Source organism: Anastrepha ludens, chromosome 2, assembly GCF_028408465.1.
Source record: "Anastrepha ludens isolate Willacy chromosome 2, idAnaLude1.1, whole genome shotgun sequence".
NCBI classification, from domain to species: domain Eukaryota; kingdom Metazoa; phylum Arthropoda; class Insecta; order Diptera; family Tephritidae; genus Anastrepha; species Anastrepha ludens.
In genome coordinates this window covers 65,452,522-65,470,391 of record NC_071498.1, presented here as the reverse complement: position 1 = coordinate 65,470,391, position 17,870 = coordinate 65,452,522, and the positions used below count along the sequence as shown (strand labels likewise).

The following is a 17,870-nucleotide window of genomic DNA, read 5'->3' as shown; positions in this document are numbered from 1 at the left end:
ATTTTTTTATTGTAGCTCTAATCAACGGCAATATATGTATACCGGCAAGTACGCAAATTTCCAGCCGCTCTTAATAGTTCAAATCATCTCCTAGCTACCTGAAACTTAAAAACTAGTTTTGTTTTTCAAGGTCAAACCTAGAATATTCACCGGAAAAATTTCAAAATATTCATATATACGTTTTTTGAGTTGCTGAGTCCGAATTCCTTATCCATTTATCCTGGCGGGGTCAAATTGAAGGTCAGTTCAAGGTCAAATGTAGAATATTCACCGGAAAATTTAATTGCTGAGTCCGAATTCGTTGTCAGTTCGTCCTTGGGGGGTCAAGAAAAAAATAGTTAATACAAAATTATTGATTGAAAAGAACAAGCCAGCAAATTAGAAACAAATCATCATTAAAATGAAATTAAAATTTTTTGAAATGTGAAAATCGCTTAGCACAAGACAAAGCCGTTCACAGTTCGCAGTTCTTCTCCTCCGTTGCTTAACAATGCAAGCACCAAGCAATCAACACTTCACACAAAACCTCTCTGACAATATTATTTCTTGACTTTTTCACGCGCTTTGGCATGCGCAAATAAAAACATAACAAAAAAAAAAAAAACAACTGAAAGAGCAACAACAAAAACAATTAAAAACATTAAAGGGTTCCAACGAAGTTGAAAGATCACGCAATTGTTTAACCACAAACACCATTTGCGTTCAAACTGACTGACTGACTGCCGGCTGTCTATGACTTCAACCGACCATCAGCACATCAGTGCATCTGTTCGCCGCTGCCAGTTAGTCAAATCTAACTGACAGAGATAGCGCAAAACAAAAAAATAGAACCAAGTCAACGAAACTCAATAAAGGCTGGCACTGGCTGGCAGGACTGACTGACGGTCGCTCTAACTAAGTAAGAGTGTTGTGCATACATATAACTGTTGTTGTTGTGGTACATGTGTACATGACCGTCAGCTCATCCTGCGGCTTTTTGGCATCTTTGCCGCTTTTCTGTCTTGCGACTCTTTGTCTGTTGGTCTGTCTGTGGGTCGGTGTATCTGCAGCGGTGTGCAAGCAGCGCAGCATTTTGTTTGCTGCGGTTTTTGTTTGTCTGCTTATTGTATATGAATGCTTGAATTGCTGCTTAAAAAGGTCCTCACAAAAAGCACATTTGACTTAAGTACAGTAAATACAGCATTTAAATAAATACAATGATGGACGCACGCACACACACTCACACACGCGAGCATATTTGTTAAAGGCACACATGCATATTTGTTTCTTTGCGGTTATACTAATATACATAAAATATATCTATGTATATGTGTATGTATGTATTATATTTATGTGTATTTGTTTGCTCATGCTTTGTCAGGAGGCCGTGCACAAGGCATTCAGCCATGCAGTCAACCAAAGTCAAGTATGAAAATAAACTTAATTTAATTAAATACGAGTACTCTAAAACTTAACAAGGATGCCTTCAGCTATACAAAATTTATATATGCATAAGTGCGTACATATGAATGTAACTACATATGGACTTATAACTATTCATGAATTATAGTATGCAGTATACAGGGTGTTCAAGAAAAGAATGTCAAATGGAATTTTGGAAATGGAATGTCACTCTGGACATCTTATGTACGCCTAATTCTCTTTTTACACGATTTTTTTTTTACACGAAATGTTTTCTTTTAATACCATTTTCTATATTTTATGAATTTTTCTTGAATTTAATAGAGCAAATAGACTGAGATTTTTCGACGCATGTATGGAGAGTTTAAATTAGTCTCAGGAAAAGTCTCTGAGACTCGAAGGATTTTGCTCTCGCCGTTTAATAATTCTCTTCTCATAATATATTTAATAAATTGAAATGCGTAAGCACGAAATAAAATCTTAAGTGAACTCTAAAAAGTATTATTTTTAATTTTTTTTTACCTAATTCTCTTTTTACACGAATTCTCTATTTACACGCATTTTTTGTTTTTGCTTTGTTTGTGTGTTTGTACATATTAAATAAACAGTTTACTGGAAATAAGAACTTGTCATAACTCCAAAACCGGTATTTGATAAATTCATATTTATTAAGACTCTTTTGCTACTTTTGGCGCATACTAAAAGGTGGCGCAAAATTAATCACCCTATCGGAAGTTTTGTAATTTCTGCAAATAGCGTCGTACGTCAATAATATTCGTGGACAACAGCGCTTAATGGCCAAAATAAAGATTTCCATAACTCAAAATAATTGTTTTTGTTTACTTAGTAATTATTATTAATTTTTTACTAAATAAAAAAAAGTAATATTCAAAAACTAAATTGGATGATTAATTTTGCGCCACCTTGTATATTTTACTTCTTACGTATATTTCACTTTCATTTTTTTCTTAACACCCTGTATATGATTATAAATATGTAGGTAGGCATGTAGGTATGTAGGTGGTAAGTGGTTTATTTACAATACAGTTACATATAATATTACCCATAAGGCGCGTGTAGTGCATAAACGAGGTCGCACAGAAGTCACATTTGTAAAAACGTTCGCCGGTATGTAGGCGCATATGTTTGCGCAGATCTTTCTTGAGGAAAAATTTTCGCTTGCATACATCGCATTCAACGCTGGGCGCTGTAAATCATATTAAAATTTGCAAGAATTCGAAATATATGGTTTCTGTTTGTTTTTGGAATTGAATTTTTAGCAAGTAAAATATGTTGTTTCTTTAATTGGTTTATATGGCTGGCGTTTAAGGTTTAGAATTTTTTAATTTTTTATATTTAAGTAAGCCGAAATTGTTGGTTAGTTTTTGATTTGTTTTTTTATTTTTATTATTTGATTGTTAAATAAATTGTTTTTCAAGTCTTGTTTATAGAAAAAATAAAGAGATTTTAGATAGCAAATAAATTTAAGAAAATCCGATTTAAATTTAGAGCACGTTTTAAAATCAATTTTAATTTTTATATAAACTAGACTATCTTTTTTGAGTAGTTTAAAATTCCCTTATTGGTTTAAGATTTTAAAAATTTAAAGTGTTTTTGTGTCTGTGGTTTAATAATTTCTTATTTTGTAATATTTTATAAAAAATTTAAAAATTGTTTTTAGTTTCCCCTACTTTTTAGTTGAATAACCTAAAAAATGTCCCTTCACTTTTACGTATTTTAATGACAAATTAGTTAGTTAGTTTAGTTTTGAGAGTTTTACTGTTTCTGTCACTATTTTGGCATAATAGTTTTTTGTTTTAGTGGTTAGCTTTACCCGCTTTTTAGTTTAATTAATTAAAAACAAAACAAATTTGCGTGCTTTTTTTTATTTTAACGAATTGAAATCAGCACAAAAAACATTTTTTTTAATAACAAAAATTGTGTTTGCTTTCTTTCTTTTTATTTTAAAATATTAAAATAAATAACATCGTTTGAATAAAAAAATATTTAACGAATTAAAATTAAAAAGAAAGTTGGAATAAAATAATTTATTTTGTTTCCCTCCCCTTCATTTTAACGAATAGTTCGATTAAAGGAAATATTCGTTTCCGTCTTTTACCTTAAACAAATTAAGATCATAAAAAAAAAATAGTTTGAATAAAAAATGTGCTTCCTTTCCCTTTATTATAACGAATTAAATAAAAAAACAAAAATAGTTTGAATAAACAAAAATTGTTTTTGTACCCTTTCCCTTTATTCTAATACTAACGATTTACAATAAAAAAAAGTTTGAATAAACAAAAATTGTTTTCTTCTTTTAATTTTATTTTAGCCAATTAAAATTAAACAAAAAATTATTTCGAATAAAAACATATTCAAAGAATTAAAATTTAAAAAGAGGTTTGAATAAAAGAATTTACTTAAATTAAAAAAACAAAAACAAAAATAGTTTGAATAAGAAAAATAACTTTTTGCTTCCTTTAACTTTATTTTAACGAATTAAAATTATAAAAAAATAGTTTAAATAAAAAAAATTATTTTTCCTTCCTTTGTCTTTATTTTAACGAATTAAATAACAAAAAAAGATTGAATACAATTTTTTCCCCCTCATTTTAACGAATAGTTCGAATAAAAGAAATATTCCTCTCCTTCTTTTATATTTTTTACATTAAAATCACAAAAAAATAGTTTGAATAAAAAAATTAAATAAAAATTCCTTTTACTGTAACGAAGTAAATTATAAAACAAAATTTGTTTGTGCACTTTTTCCCTTTATTTTAATATTAACAATTAAAATAAAAAAAAAAAAATTTAATTGTTTTCCTCTTTGAATTTTATTTTAACCAATTAAAATTAAAAAAAAAAAAAAACTAGTTCGATTAAAAAAAATATTTAACGAATTAAAATTAAAAACAGTTTAAATAAAACAATTTATTTTCTTTCCCTTTATTTTAAGGAATTAAATTAAAAAACAAAAATAGTTCGAATAAGGGAAATAAATTTTTGCTTCTATTACTTTTATTTAAAAAAAAAACAATTTTTGAACAAAAACAAATAAATCTATTTGACGAATTCAAATTGAAAAAAAAAAACTGTTTGAATAAAAAATGTTTTCTCTTATTTTACCTTTATTTTAACGATTTGAAATTTAAAAAAATTGTTTAAATAAAATAAAATTAGATTTTGCTTTCCTTCCCTTTTTTTGTGGTATTAAAACAAAAATAAAAAAATGCTTGAAAGAAAAGTATTTTTATAACTTTCCTTTATATTTATTTGAACGAGTTAAAATAAAAAAAATATAAATATACTTATCGAATTAAAAATACAAAACAAACAAAAAATTAATAAATAAAAATTAAATTTTCCTTTTTTTTTTGGCTTAATTTATTGAGTTGAATTTAAAAAAAAAATTGTTTAAATAAAAAAAGCGGTTTTGCTTCTTCTCCCTTTATTTGAATGAATTAAAATTAAAAAAAAAACATTTGTTTAATAAAATGAAAAATAATTCTTTAATAAAATGAAAAATTTTGTTTGCTTCCTTTCCCTTAATTTTGTTTCTGCTTCCTTTCCCTTTAAGCACATATTTCTTGCTTCCATTCCCCTTTACTTCGACGAAAAAAAATGGTTTCAAGCTTCCTATCCTTACACCGCGTTACACACATTCTGTCCTATGAACCAAATATACTTTTTCGGAAAGGGGATAAAAAATAAAAATAAACGTGTAAAGGCGATTTTCATGTACACGTCACAATTTTTGTTTTTTTTGTATTTTATAACTTTAAACGAGCAATTCTTGTATGCATATCTGTATAGCCACACGATCTCAGGATTAGCTTAACGGATTTGAATGAAATTGGGCACACAGATAGTGTATCACATTTCTAGACTTTTCACCTAGGTGTGGCCACTGACAATGTTTCACAGGATTGCCACCTGTTCGAAATTCAAAAAAAAAAATTGCATGAGATATGCCGATGTGGGTATCAAAAAAAGGTATTTCAATCCGCATTACAATAGAGATTTAAAACCCCGATTGGATCACGGAAACAGGGTTAAAAATTGATCCAAAGTTTTTCACACAGGCGGACTACGAGCTCTATATTTTATACATAAAAAAAAAAATTCTGAAGTGTACATGAAAATCGCCGATACACGTGTATTTTTATTTTTTTCCCCTTTTCGAAAAGGTATATTTGGTTCATAGGACAGAAAAAAAGTTCGTTTTTGTAACGCAGTGTTATTAGTTCAATCAATTTTTTTATTTGTAGTTAGTAAATTTGTTATTTCACTTTCTTGTTTCTTTGGTAAAATAATATTTAATTTTTCAACTTTCCTCGCTTTTTAGTTTAACACGCATCAGCCCTTGACAAAAAATGTCTACTTGGCTCAACATAAAAAATATTCAAATTTAAACAACAAAAAATTAAAAAGTACGGACTAAAAAATTGAGTATACAGACTTCTCTGTATATTCTTTTTTTTTGTAGAAAACAAATTAAAATACACTGAAAAATAAATTCAAAATAAAAAAATATTGATTGTCATTCGCACAAAATGAAGCGATTTTGTTATCAAATTGACGCAAGGGACTAATGCGTGTTAATGAATTAAAGAAAAAAATGTTTTTAACTCCCTTTCCCTTTAAAATCAAATTAATTAAAAACGTGTTTTCCCTTTCTCTTTTAGTATTTTTTGATTTCCCTACCTTAATTAGTATCTTAACTTTCTGAAACAATTCAGTTTTTAAGTTTTAGTTTAGTTAATCAATTTTTTACAGTATCCTTTCCATTTTGTTTTTTATATACAGGGTGGGCCATATAGCGTTTGCTTTTTGAACCACCTATTATTTGAGAATGGTAACACAAATGATTTGTCAAATGTGTTCATAATTTACTTAAAGGTTTGACATTTACGAAATGGGACGCTATACGCTTGAACAAAATTGGGAAATATTGAAAACCTATTTCCAAAGTGGTGAGTCTTCTTCTTCTTCCACGGTTACAGTAAATGGCGAGCGTTACCGTGACATGCTCAACGCGTTTTTGTTTCCAAAAATTGAAGAGGATGACATGGACGACATTTGGTTTCAACAGGACGGTGCAACTTGTCACACTGCCAAAGTTACACTCGAACTTTTGACTACCGTTTTTGAAAATCGAATAATCCGAAATTCCGATATCAATTGGCCGCCTCGGAGCTGTGATTTAAGCCCGTTGGACTATTTTTTGTGGGGAGCCGTTAAGGACAAATGCTATGCGAACCATCCAGAGACGATTGATGCTTTAAAACACGAAATCGAAGTTGCCATTCATGAAATTGGAGCTCAAACAATCGAAAATGTGCTTAAAAATTGGGTTGATCGAGAGGCCTACTGTAAAGCCAGTCGTGGCAGTCATTTGAACGATATTATTTTTCATTCATAAATGACAATGTTCAATCAAAAAATAAAAAAAAGTTGGAAAAAATATTGATTAGCTTTTGTTTTTATAGCCGATTCAAAAAGCAAATTTTACATGGCCCACCCTATATTTACTAGTGTTTCGCTTCCCTTCCCTTTGAGTATGCCTTCATTTTAATTTATGGTAAAGTAAAAGCTTCCTTTCATTTTAAGTTTTACGTAACATTTGTTTTCAAAAGTGCTTGCTTGTTCAGGTTTTTTTTACTTTACTCTCTTCATTTAAGTTTAAAAATATTTAAAATAGTTTTCCTTATTCTTATCATCCATATACAAATTTTCTTATACTCCTTTTTGATTGGACTCTTGTTTTAAAACTTTTTAGAAATAAATAAATATACGCTAGGCTAGCCTTTACTTTCGTGATGAATAAACGATTTAAACTCTTAAACTACTCTTTTTTGGTTTACTACTAATTTTAAAATGTTTTTGTTCTTCTGCTTTTTAGTTTCATAAATCCGTAAAAAATGTGTTTTTCAGCCTGTAGTTCAAAAAATTATTTCTAAAATTAGTGTTTCTCAACTTCTCTAGCCTCGAAAGTTCTATAGTTAAGCTAGAAAACAAGGGTTTAGCGTCCCCTCTGCGTTTAATATTTAGTTCTAAAAGTTTAAAAATTTCAGACTCCTTTCAATTTTAGTTAAATAAATTATAATAATTTTAAATAAACAAATTTCCCTTTAGTTTGGGTTTAATACTTGCTCTTAAAATGTATAACATTTTTGTCATTTAGTTTAATTTTTAGTTTAATATTTTTATTTGTAAGTTTTTCTAGTTTAATTTTGCTTAGATGTTTGTTTGATAAATTTAAAAATTTTTCATTTAATTTTTTTAGAATGTTTTTCCCTTTTGGATTTAAATTTGTTTTTAATGGTTTCCATATTTCAGCCGGCTTGCCAAACATTTAATATTTAATTAAGTTGTTAAAAACTTATTTACGTATTTTTTTAATTTTTTAGTTTTCTGTTTCAGTACGAGTTGTGTTTGTATTTAACTTTGGTATGCATTATTTATTTACGATACATAAGCGCGTTAAAATATTTTACGAACTATTATGCTAACTACTAGTGCAACTAAAAAATTAAATAAATTGCTTAAATAATAAACTTTTTTAAAGATATTTTAATTTAAGTTTACTTAGATTTTTTTATATTTTATAAATATCGAATATAATAAAATGAATTTTTAATAAGCTAGCGTTTCCTACACTTATTGCGAGCACTTAGATTTAACGAGGCATAAGCACGCGACCAACCATTAATTAACATACATATGTAAAGGGTTTTCCCATGGGGCTGATATGCGCTTTTATGTCAATGAAGTGTATATTTTGGCATGAGGAATTGTTAAACAAACCTGAGAAGGAGTAATTAGTAATGCTAGTTTTGTTTTTTTAATATGATTGCCAATACATTGCTTACATGTCATCCCTATTGGAAACCCTTTGCTATTTTTTACTATTAAAAACAATATATACCATATACATATATAGAACTACTTTTTTAATGTAAGTGAAAAAATGTATTAATTTATTAAGTTCTAAATATTAAATCAAACTATTTTTTAAAGTGAAATTTCAGAAAATAAATTGAAATTAAAAATTTCATATTAATTTCACATCATTTAATTTCTAATATTAATAATTATTATATAATAAAATATTATATAAAATATTATTTAGTATTTAAATTAATAATTACTTTAATTATTCAATAATTAAACGGAAACAATGAGAGGCGAAACATATAAATCAAGCCACATTTAACTGAAGTTTGGCCGAGTCGAGGTTATGAATAAAGCTAAGCAGGCAATTGACGGATATATTCTTTTTTTTTTTTTTTGTGGAAATAGAGGTACTTTTGATACCTCAAATTGTTGGCGTCCCTTAATAGACCCTATTCAAAACTTAGGCGAAAAAAATATAAGTTCAGAAAGAACAAATTCACAGAACGTAATAAATTACTAAGAACTCGGGCTGTGCTTTAAGCTATGCCTTAAAAAATGTTACATTCGTAAATATGGCTATCACTGTTAACATAACATTTTCTGTTAGCCGACCAGAGAGATACAACAAGTGTATTAGAATTAGGGAGTTTAAATTGAAGGCTTAACTGTAGTTAAACGTAACTGTAGGTGATGCTTGGTGGAAATAGAGCTTTGCTGAAGCTAAATACATAACACATGGGCTACAAAGTCTCGGGCCTAACACATATGGCACTGGTTTTTTTGCAATCACCGCTTTTTCAGTTATTTCTAACCTGAAAAAGGAATCCACAAAATGGTTTTGAATGAAAGTTAAATAAAAGATCGTAAAGATATCAAAAGAATCTGTTGGCTTTATATTGCATGAGCACTTGACTATGAGAAAACTCTGTTCAAAGTGGGTGCCGGTAAGAAATTTCGCTCGAATGCAGAAGTTATCGCTGAAACGGAGGTCTATTTGGAGGCAAAGGATAAATCGATCTACAAAAGTGGTATTGAAATGTTGTTGAGTGGCGCTGGAATGATTGTGTTTTTCAGGATGGAAATTACGTTGAAAAAAAAAGCAAATTTTGAGCAAAAAAAAACGTGTTTTCTTTGTTAGGTCCAGGACTTTTCAGCCCATGTGTTATATTTAGCATAGGCATTGAACCAGCGGCCGCCGTAGCCGAATGGGTTGGTGCGCGACTACCATTCGGAATTCACAGAGAGAACGTCGGTTCGAATCTCGGTGAAAACACCAAAATTAAGAAAAACAGTTTTCTAATAGCGGTCGCCCCTTGGCAGGCAATGGCAAACCTCCGAGTGTATTTCTGCCATGAAAAGGCTCCTCACAAAAATATATGCCGTTCGGAGTCGGCTTGAAACTGTAAGTCCCTCCATTTGTGGAACAACATCAAGGCGCACACCACAAATAGGAAGAGGAGCTCGGCCAAACACCCAAAAATATATATTGAACCAATGTTCGAATGAGTAAAAATTCGTAAATTACTGATTACTCGCTTTGGATCCTATAAAATAAAGTAACATCGTTTTATTCTTCAACAACTTTCTAATTAATCTCAAATCACCAGTGCGTTGTTTCGGCACCAGATTCCTTCATGCTTCGTAAAACTTGCTTATATGAATATTTGAATATCAAAGCGAGATTTTAATAGTAAAAGTTTTAATTTCCAAACTATTGCCATGCATTTGTTTAATAATTCCGCCACACTTTGCTACCCTTTTTGTGGCATAATGAGGCTTCCTTCTTCTCATTTTCAAACCTTTTTAAGTGCTACCGAAAAACAGTTTGTCTAATCAGGTTTAGTTAAGTGCCTGCAAGACTTCAAAAGAGCGCACCACTTAAAGAGTAAACCGAAAATAGCTAACAAAGACGATGAATAATAAAAAACCCGACGTGTTTGTAATTTTTTATTATTTTTTAAGCTACCGTAAACAAAAAGGACAAAATCTGGTTAATATTCAGTCGGGCGAACAAGTGGATGAAAATGATCAAAAAAAAAAAAAGAAAACAAAAACAACTTGAAATACCGAAAACCAAGAATACAAAAAAACACGACAAGGATATTGGGTTACAACGCATCTACATATGTATGTACGTGTGTATGTATATAACGGAGTATGCCTGGAGGGCGTGCTCACAAATACATAGGTACTTATAATATAATTCCTATTTACATAAATTACCCCCAACGCATATGCAAGCATTTCGCAGCAGGTAATTTATATGTAGCAGAACTAAAGCTACTAACACATACACATACATATTTGCATGAAAACTAAGTAATCTCCGGAGTGTTTGCAACAAACACCACGCAAAACAGGTACTTTATTATGCAGCCTCACTTCTCGCTTTTTTCGGGGGGCGTCAACGTGTCCTTAAGGATATATTTATGTATGCATGTGAGGCATAGGGTATGCGGATATGTATGTGCATATGTGTGTAGATATCTATGCTTTTTACGTAGTCGGGCATATGCATATTTACAGTTGATCTTTTGTTATAAATATAAGGGTTTTATTGCAGTCAAATAATTTTTAACCTAAAACTACATGCATATGTGTATGTATGTATGTAGGAGTTTGCATGTACATATGTACATACATCGATTGATTCTTATCTAAGTACGTATGAGTGTCTACACACATAATTTCTATGTTTTGAAATAATAATAAATTATTATGTCGTATTTGCTGCAGCGGTTTGAGGTTGGGTGCGCAAAATGGGCGTCATTGGTTAATGGATGTTCGGCTGCGAACCCAATGAAGGGTTACAGAGTTATTTGATATGGCGATTTGGTAATTGAATTGCAATATTACAAAGTGCGGTGTACTTTAATATTTACTGTTGTTTTTCTTTTTACATAATTTGTGGCGTAAGCGTGAAAAATTGCAAATTATTGATTGAATCCCATTCACGACTCAGAACTGAGCAACAAAAAAGAAAAAAACAAGGATATGCAATATATGTATGTATGTATGTACGTATAAAACAAACAATAATAATATTAGCTTTCTGCGCAGCATTCAAAAACAGGAAATAAAAAAATATATGCAAATAAAAATATTTCCTCACAGCTTTCCCCTCATGCAATGTAAAGACTTTTGATTTTTGCCTCTCGTGTGAGACAGTGAGGCAGTTTACCACTTCAGCCAGGCAGGAGTCTCTTAATGTGTGACATTGACGGGGTGGCTGTGCTTGATTTTCACTTATTTTCAGAACAGTTCGTATGGGGTGTGCATTCAATTGTTGGAAGCTACAAAAATTTGGTTGTAGAAGCTACGTAGCTTGTAAAGCAGCCAGATTTGATGGTATAAGGAACAGTAGGAGTACTTTTGGTATTTAATAATTTCTGCTGCAAGACGCTTTTGGAATTTTAATAAGCGCTCTTATTCACCATTGCTATTGTTTTTCTATTAGGTCAGAGGTGAGTGCGCGTGCTGTTGGCATATCAAAGTGATGTGGACTACATCAAATTAATGGAATACGAAATATTAAAGTGCTAAAAAATATGTTTTCTGAAGCGTTCACCTCCGGACAGATAAAGGAAAATTTAAGAGTATCTTTCTGATTATACAAATACGTAATTTAATTTTGAATGAGCTATCGTAAAAGCTTAGCATGTTTCATAAAGATTTCTTTTAAAAAAAATGTTTAATCAGTATTCCTGTAGTCAAGTTTAAATTGTTAAAAGTCAAGGAAACTTAATTGCCAAATTTCCTAAACCGTTTTTATGAATGCTTTCATTTGCGGATATAACTTTAAAGTTGCCTGTATAGGAAGCTTTGAAGAATTTATTTAAAAATACCGACACGCATATAACAAGAACATGAAAGCTTTCATGAAAGCTTATTTTAATATTATTTTATTTTATATTTACTAAAAAATACGGTCACGAAAGCTATAAATAGCTCAATAAAGTTCTTCAAGATATACCATGCGAAAATGTTTAAGGAAATTAAAAAAAAAAAAAATACGAGAAATGGCACAAAGTGGATTTAACGGGCTTTTACTAGCGCTTTAACTATTCCAATACTTTAATTACATAAATAATGTCGTTCAAGAAATCTTGAAACACTTTCATGAGAGCAATCAATTTTTTAAATAAAAGTAATAAAAACACACAGAAAACCTTATCGTTAAGGTTTGGCACAAAAACCTGATCCAAAAATTTCCAAAGAGCTTTCTTAAGAACTTTCAAGTATTAAGTAAACTTTTTTGCGGAATTTCAGAACGAAATAAAAACACTAAAAAGCTAGTATGCGCGCTTCTAAAGAGCTTTCAAGTTTTGTGTACAATTTTTTAGTGAACTTCTAATAAAGATACACGGAAAAGTTAAAAATGTAATGGCACAAAAAACTAATTTAAAAATGTGCAAAGAGCTTTCATTAGAGCTTTCTAGTTTAAAGCAAACTTTTTTGAGCAATTTCAGAATAAAAAAAAAACAACAAAAAAGCTAGTTTCTAAAGAGCTAATAAAGATTTTTCATTAGAGCTTTCAAGTTTTCAGTACAATTGTTCGGTGAATTTTTAATAAAGCTACAGAAAACGTGAAATAAATACAAGAAACTGACTTAAAAATGTCCAATGAATTTCCACTACAACTTTTAACTTCTAAGTAAATTTTTTTGAGAAATTTTAAAAAGAAAAAAAAAAAAAAATACGAGAAAGCTAGTTTGAGAGCTTCTAAAGAGCTTTCATTGACCTTTAAAGTAAACAATAACTATAAAGCTAGTATGAGAGCTTTCACTTTTTAATTAAAACTTTTAAGAGATTTCACTGCCAGCTTCATAAAGAATAATAATATCTGATGAAAATCAAGATTCATTAATGTAAACACAAAACCGGTGAAAGTCGTATAAGTTGTTTTGTCAAAGATATCTGCGTGTGCAGCATAAATTAAATGAAAACTGCAATTAACAGATATCTCGAATAAATGGTCTTGCTTACGACCACCTAGATTACAAAACGAAAAAACAAAAATGTTTGACAAAAATCTAACAACTTTAGTGTAGTGACATATACAGCTTCTTAGTGGTAATTTTTAACAGTTTTGCCATTAAAAAGTTAAAACTTGCTGAGGTAAACATGAAAGTGTTTGTTTGCAGATGCCTTAATTTACTTTCTAAAGTAATTTCAAAACATTTAAATAGTCTTAAAACAACAATTACGACCACATTTCGAGGTGTAATTCGTTAAAGTCACGCCAAGTTGCGCAGCACCGCAGCGTGTTTAGCTTGAACCTTAGTGAAACGACTTCATTAAGACGACAAAAGTTAAAATGCGGCCAGCAGCACAATGGCGCAAAGCTAAGAAGCATAAAAAATTAAAGAAAAAAATATAAAAAAAATTCTTATCAGCTGAACGGAAGAGGTAAATGTTACGGTAGCGCTGATGCTATGCCGAAGGTAGTTATGCGGGTGACACACGCAGTGAGCGATTAACGCATTTTCACCATGCCTTACTATTGCAGTTAAGAATATGTATGTATAGTGAGTCAAAAAAGTTATGTTACTGTGAGTTTTTTTTTTAAATATTAGCAATTTTTCGTATTTTCGATTTTGTATGAAAATATAGTTCATACTACAATAAAAACAAAATACTTTAAGTTTTAAATTTTATATACAATACAAAGTTTAAAAAATTCAAGAAATTTAAAAAGAAATTTCGATTTTTTTTTATAAATTTGCTATATTTTTGTTTTTTTAATTTTGAACAAAGTTTGACGACTTTTATTATACTAAAAACTATATTTTCGTAAAAAATTAACGAAGAAAATGTAGCACGAAAAATATTGTGAGTATTGTAAAAAACCTCACTGTACTAAAACTTTTTAGACCGACAGCATTTTGTATGCGCATTTTTTATGCAGCTTTATAGCTCACTTGATTCTAGTGCGTAATTCTTCTACATATTCTTCCATGCAACACTTGAATGCTTCAAGAGAAGCAAATCCAGAGACCATCGGCAAAAAAAATATTAAAAATAACTCAGCAGTTTTAAACTTGCACTTTCTTGCATTCAAATTAAATGATCTATCAAATTGCATACTACGAAAAAAATTATTAAATAAGTTTTAATAATTTTTTGTTTTTTTGGAATTTTTTAAACGTTTTCCTAGATTTTTTCTTCTTATTTAAAAAAAATTTTTTTTAATTTTGATCAAAGTTTGACGACTTCAATTATACTAAAACTATACTAAAAAATAAACTGAAATTAGTTATGAAATTGCATTCTAGGAAAAATTTTAAATTCTGAGTAAAAATATCGAAATTTCTAAAATTTTTTTAAATTTATTTTTTAATTTTGAACAACGTTTGAAGGCTTTTATTATGCCAAGAATATACTAAAACATAAAATTAAACTAAATTTTGCATGAAAAACCTTGTGAATGTTGTAAAACAGCTCATTGTACCAAAACTTTTTTGACCGACTGTTGGTGTATTTTTGAAAATGTTTTTTTTCTATTTTCCCTTACATTTCCGCTTTACGGTATGTGATGTTGAGTTGATAGTATACAATTTTTTTTCTATAGTAATTTTTCTGTAGTACGAGTATAATAATTTTTCAATATTTATAATATATGTAAATATATATGGCATAAATAAGATATGGCAGTTGAACGTACTTGTAGCTTATAAATTGGTATATAAAAGCAACAAAAAAGTAGCTATGCAACAATGTAAGTTTTGCCAACAAAAAAGTAGCTATGCAACAATGTAAAAAAGTAAGTTTTGCCTTGAAAGTAAAAACAAAAACATAGTTTTGTTTTTCTGTTGCAAAAACGCAACGAAGCAGTCAGCATAGAAGCGGTAAACTTACACTAAATCAAATGTGTTTGCTTAAGCTAAATTAAAAAAAAATATATATACCAAATAAAAAAAATTAAATTATATGTTCAAGAAAAATATACAAATCATAACAAAAAATTGTCGGAAATTACGATGTGCTCGTAAAGTCAACTGGAGCATGCAACGCGGCGGTGACGGCGACGACGACGACAACGCAATGGAAGGATACGGTGGGTGTTTCGCTCTTCTTAAAGAGGAGCTTGGAGACAGCGGAGGGAGAATAATGGTGGGAGTAGCAGAAATGGAGTATACAAGTAGTGGTAGGAGTTGTGTTAGTAGTAGTGGTAAACAGTAAACAGTAGTAAAGTTGCAGTTTAGTAGTAGTGTTAGTAATAGCAGCAGTAATGAGATAATAGTATTAGCACAGAGTAGAAAAAGCAAAGTCACCAATTAACGAAATACTCGTATTATAAGACTCACACCCGTTAACGCGAGCAAAAAACAAACATGAACATAAAATTGAATTGAAGGGCATCGGCGACGACAGCGTTAGCTAGCACAAACATATATGTATGTATGTGCTACTTTCGCCACCGCGCCGTTACTACTTGAGGAGTTTAAGGGGTACAAGTATGTATACTTTTAATTGAAATATTTTATTTATTATTTATTTACTACCAGCCTGCCAACCGACTGAGCTGCTGCCAGCCAGGTAGCTGCCAGCCGGCTACAGGTCCACTCAACCGCTACAATATGTTTACAGGTATGTATGTATATATGTACAATATCGCACTAGCGTGTTTGCACATTGGAACCACTTGGCTTACCTGCATGAAATTTGCTGTGCGTCTTGAGCGCGCTCTCCGTTCCGAATTGCTTGCCACACACCTCGCAGGTGTGCGGTTTGCGCAGAAAATGCACCGTCAATTTGTGTAGTGTCAGTTGAGAGGGGCGTGGAAAGCGTACATGACACATTGTACACTCGTATGGTCGTCCTTCGCTGTCGTGCGTTTCCATGTGTCGTTGCAGTGCGGTGCGCATGCGAAAACCACGCTTGCAGATCGAGCACACAAATGGCATTGAGGCTTGATTGCTGTGCGCCAATTGATGATGTTTACGCAGCGCTATGTCATTGGTGAACCGTGCATCACAGAAGAGACAATTATGACTGTTGCGCAAGACACGTTCCATCAGCAACAGTTCGTCCTCGGTGGCGTTCGAATTGCTAGCGGCAGCGGCCATTAGCGCAGCAGCAGCGGCTGTTGAATTGCCACCTCCGGCACCAGTTAACATGGCAGGCATTCCGGTGTATTTGACGCTAGCGCGTCGTTTGCGGAAATGTCGCAGTGTTGCTGTGTTGTTGGTGGAAGTGGAGGTGGAGGTGGAATCGGGTTCGGTTTGCTCGGGTGAGGGGAGCGTAACGTGCGCGCTCTTCGACGGTGGCTGAAGTAATTGCTCTGCGTGTGGCTGCTGCTGCTGCTGCTGCGGATGTTGTTGTTGTTGTTGTTGCTGCTGCTGCTCAAAGCTAGATTCTTCTTCTTGTTGGCCTAACTGCTCATGTTGCTGCTGGCGCTCCACCAGTTGATGTTGTTCTTGGTGCTGCTGCAGCTGTTGTGGTTGTTGCTCTTGTTGCTGTGTTTGTTGCGTTTGAAGCGCTACGCATGGCTGCGCATGGGAATGCTCTTCATTGAAAGCTGTTGATGGAAAAAAATGGCAGTTAATTGAAATAGTTAGTTAGCTAGTTTGCATTCAATTCAATTAAGTTTTCATTCAATTTTCATTCATTTTCTACACGCGATTCAGATTTTCATGATCATTTGGTTTCTGTGCAACGCGATAGTTAACTATTTTTTACGTTAGTTTTTTCAACTTACGATCATCACAATCGGGACAACAAAGTATGCGTTGCGGTTTGCCGCCACTTGAACTTGGCGATGGCGTGTTGACGCCGCCGCCGCCACCACCACCGGACGGCGTATTTGTTGTCGTTGTAGACTCAGCCGTCAATTGCGTGGTGTCTAGTTGCAAATCAATGGCTGTAGGCGAGAACAAACAATGCATAAAATTTAGTTGCAGTGTAATTTAGTTATTAAATACAGTTGGAGGGAAAAGCGTTAAAGCAGAAACATGTAATGATGCATTGAGAATAAAGAAAAGATAAAAGAAAAAATGTGTGCCTAATTACTTATGTGCATGTGCGATAATATGTGCAGAGAGATTTTGTTTTTATCGTAGTTTTTTAGGTCTTCTTAGAAATGTCATCTAATAATATAGTATAACACACAAAACCATAAAACATCAAAGAAATCCACAAAATCGCTTTGAATGATCGAAAAGTGAAGTTTCGTGAGTTAGCTGACATCGTAAAGATATCAAAAGAACATGTTGATGGTGGCAAAACTACATGAATTGCCCCTCGAATTACTCCCACATCCACCGTATTCGCCAGATTTCGCTCCCAGCGGCTAGTGGGAGCGAACAGACCCAAAAAAATGCGCGGCGGTAAGAAATTTCGCTCGAATGGAGAGGTTATCGCTGAAACTGAGGTCTATTTTGAGGCAAAGGATAAATCGATCTACAAAAGTGGTATTGAAATGTTCTTGAGTGGCGCTGGAATGATTGTGTTGTTCAGGATGGAAATTACGTTGATGAATAAAGCTAATTTTGAACAAAAACAAAAAACGTGTTTTCTTTGTTAGGCCCGGGACTTTTCAGCCACGAAATCAAGAAAAATAAATAAAAATT

General features: G+C 31.6%; 1 protein-coding gene across 1 annotated transcript in view; it reads right to left on the bottom strand.

Annotated features, from left to right (window-relative positions):
- LOC128864850 (uncharacterized) overlaps positions 1–17,870 on the bottom strand; it is an 84,832-nt gene that overhangs the window by 10,609 nt on the left and 56,353 nt on the right. The window contains exons 3-4 of the mRNA XM_054104637.1: positions 17,000–17,161; positions 15,953–16,819 (exon numbers count right to left, since the gene is read on the bottom strand). Coding sequence (XP_053960612.1) covers positions 15,953–16,819; positions 17,000–17,161 — 1,029 coding nt within the window. The remainder of the gene's footprint in view (positions 1–15,952; positions 16,820–16,999; positions 17,162–17,870) is intronic.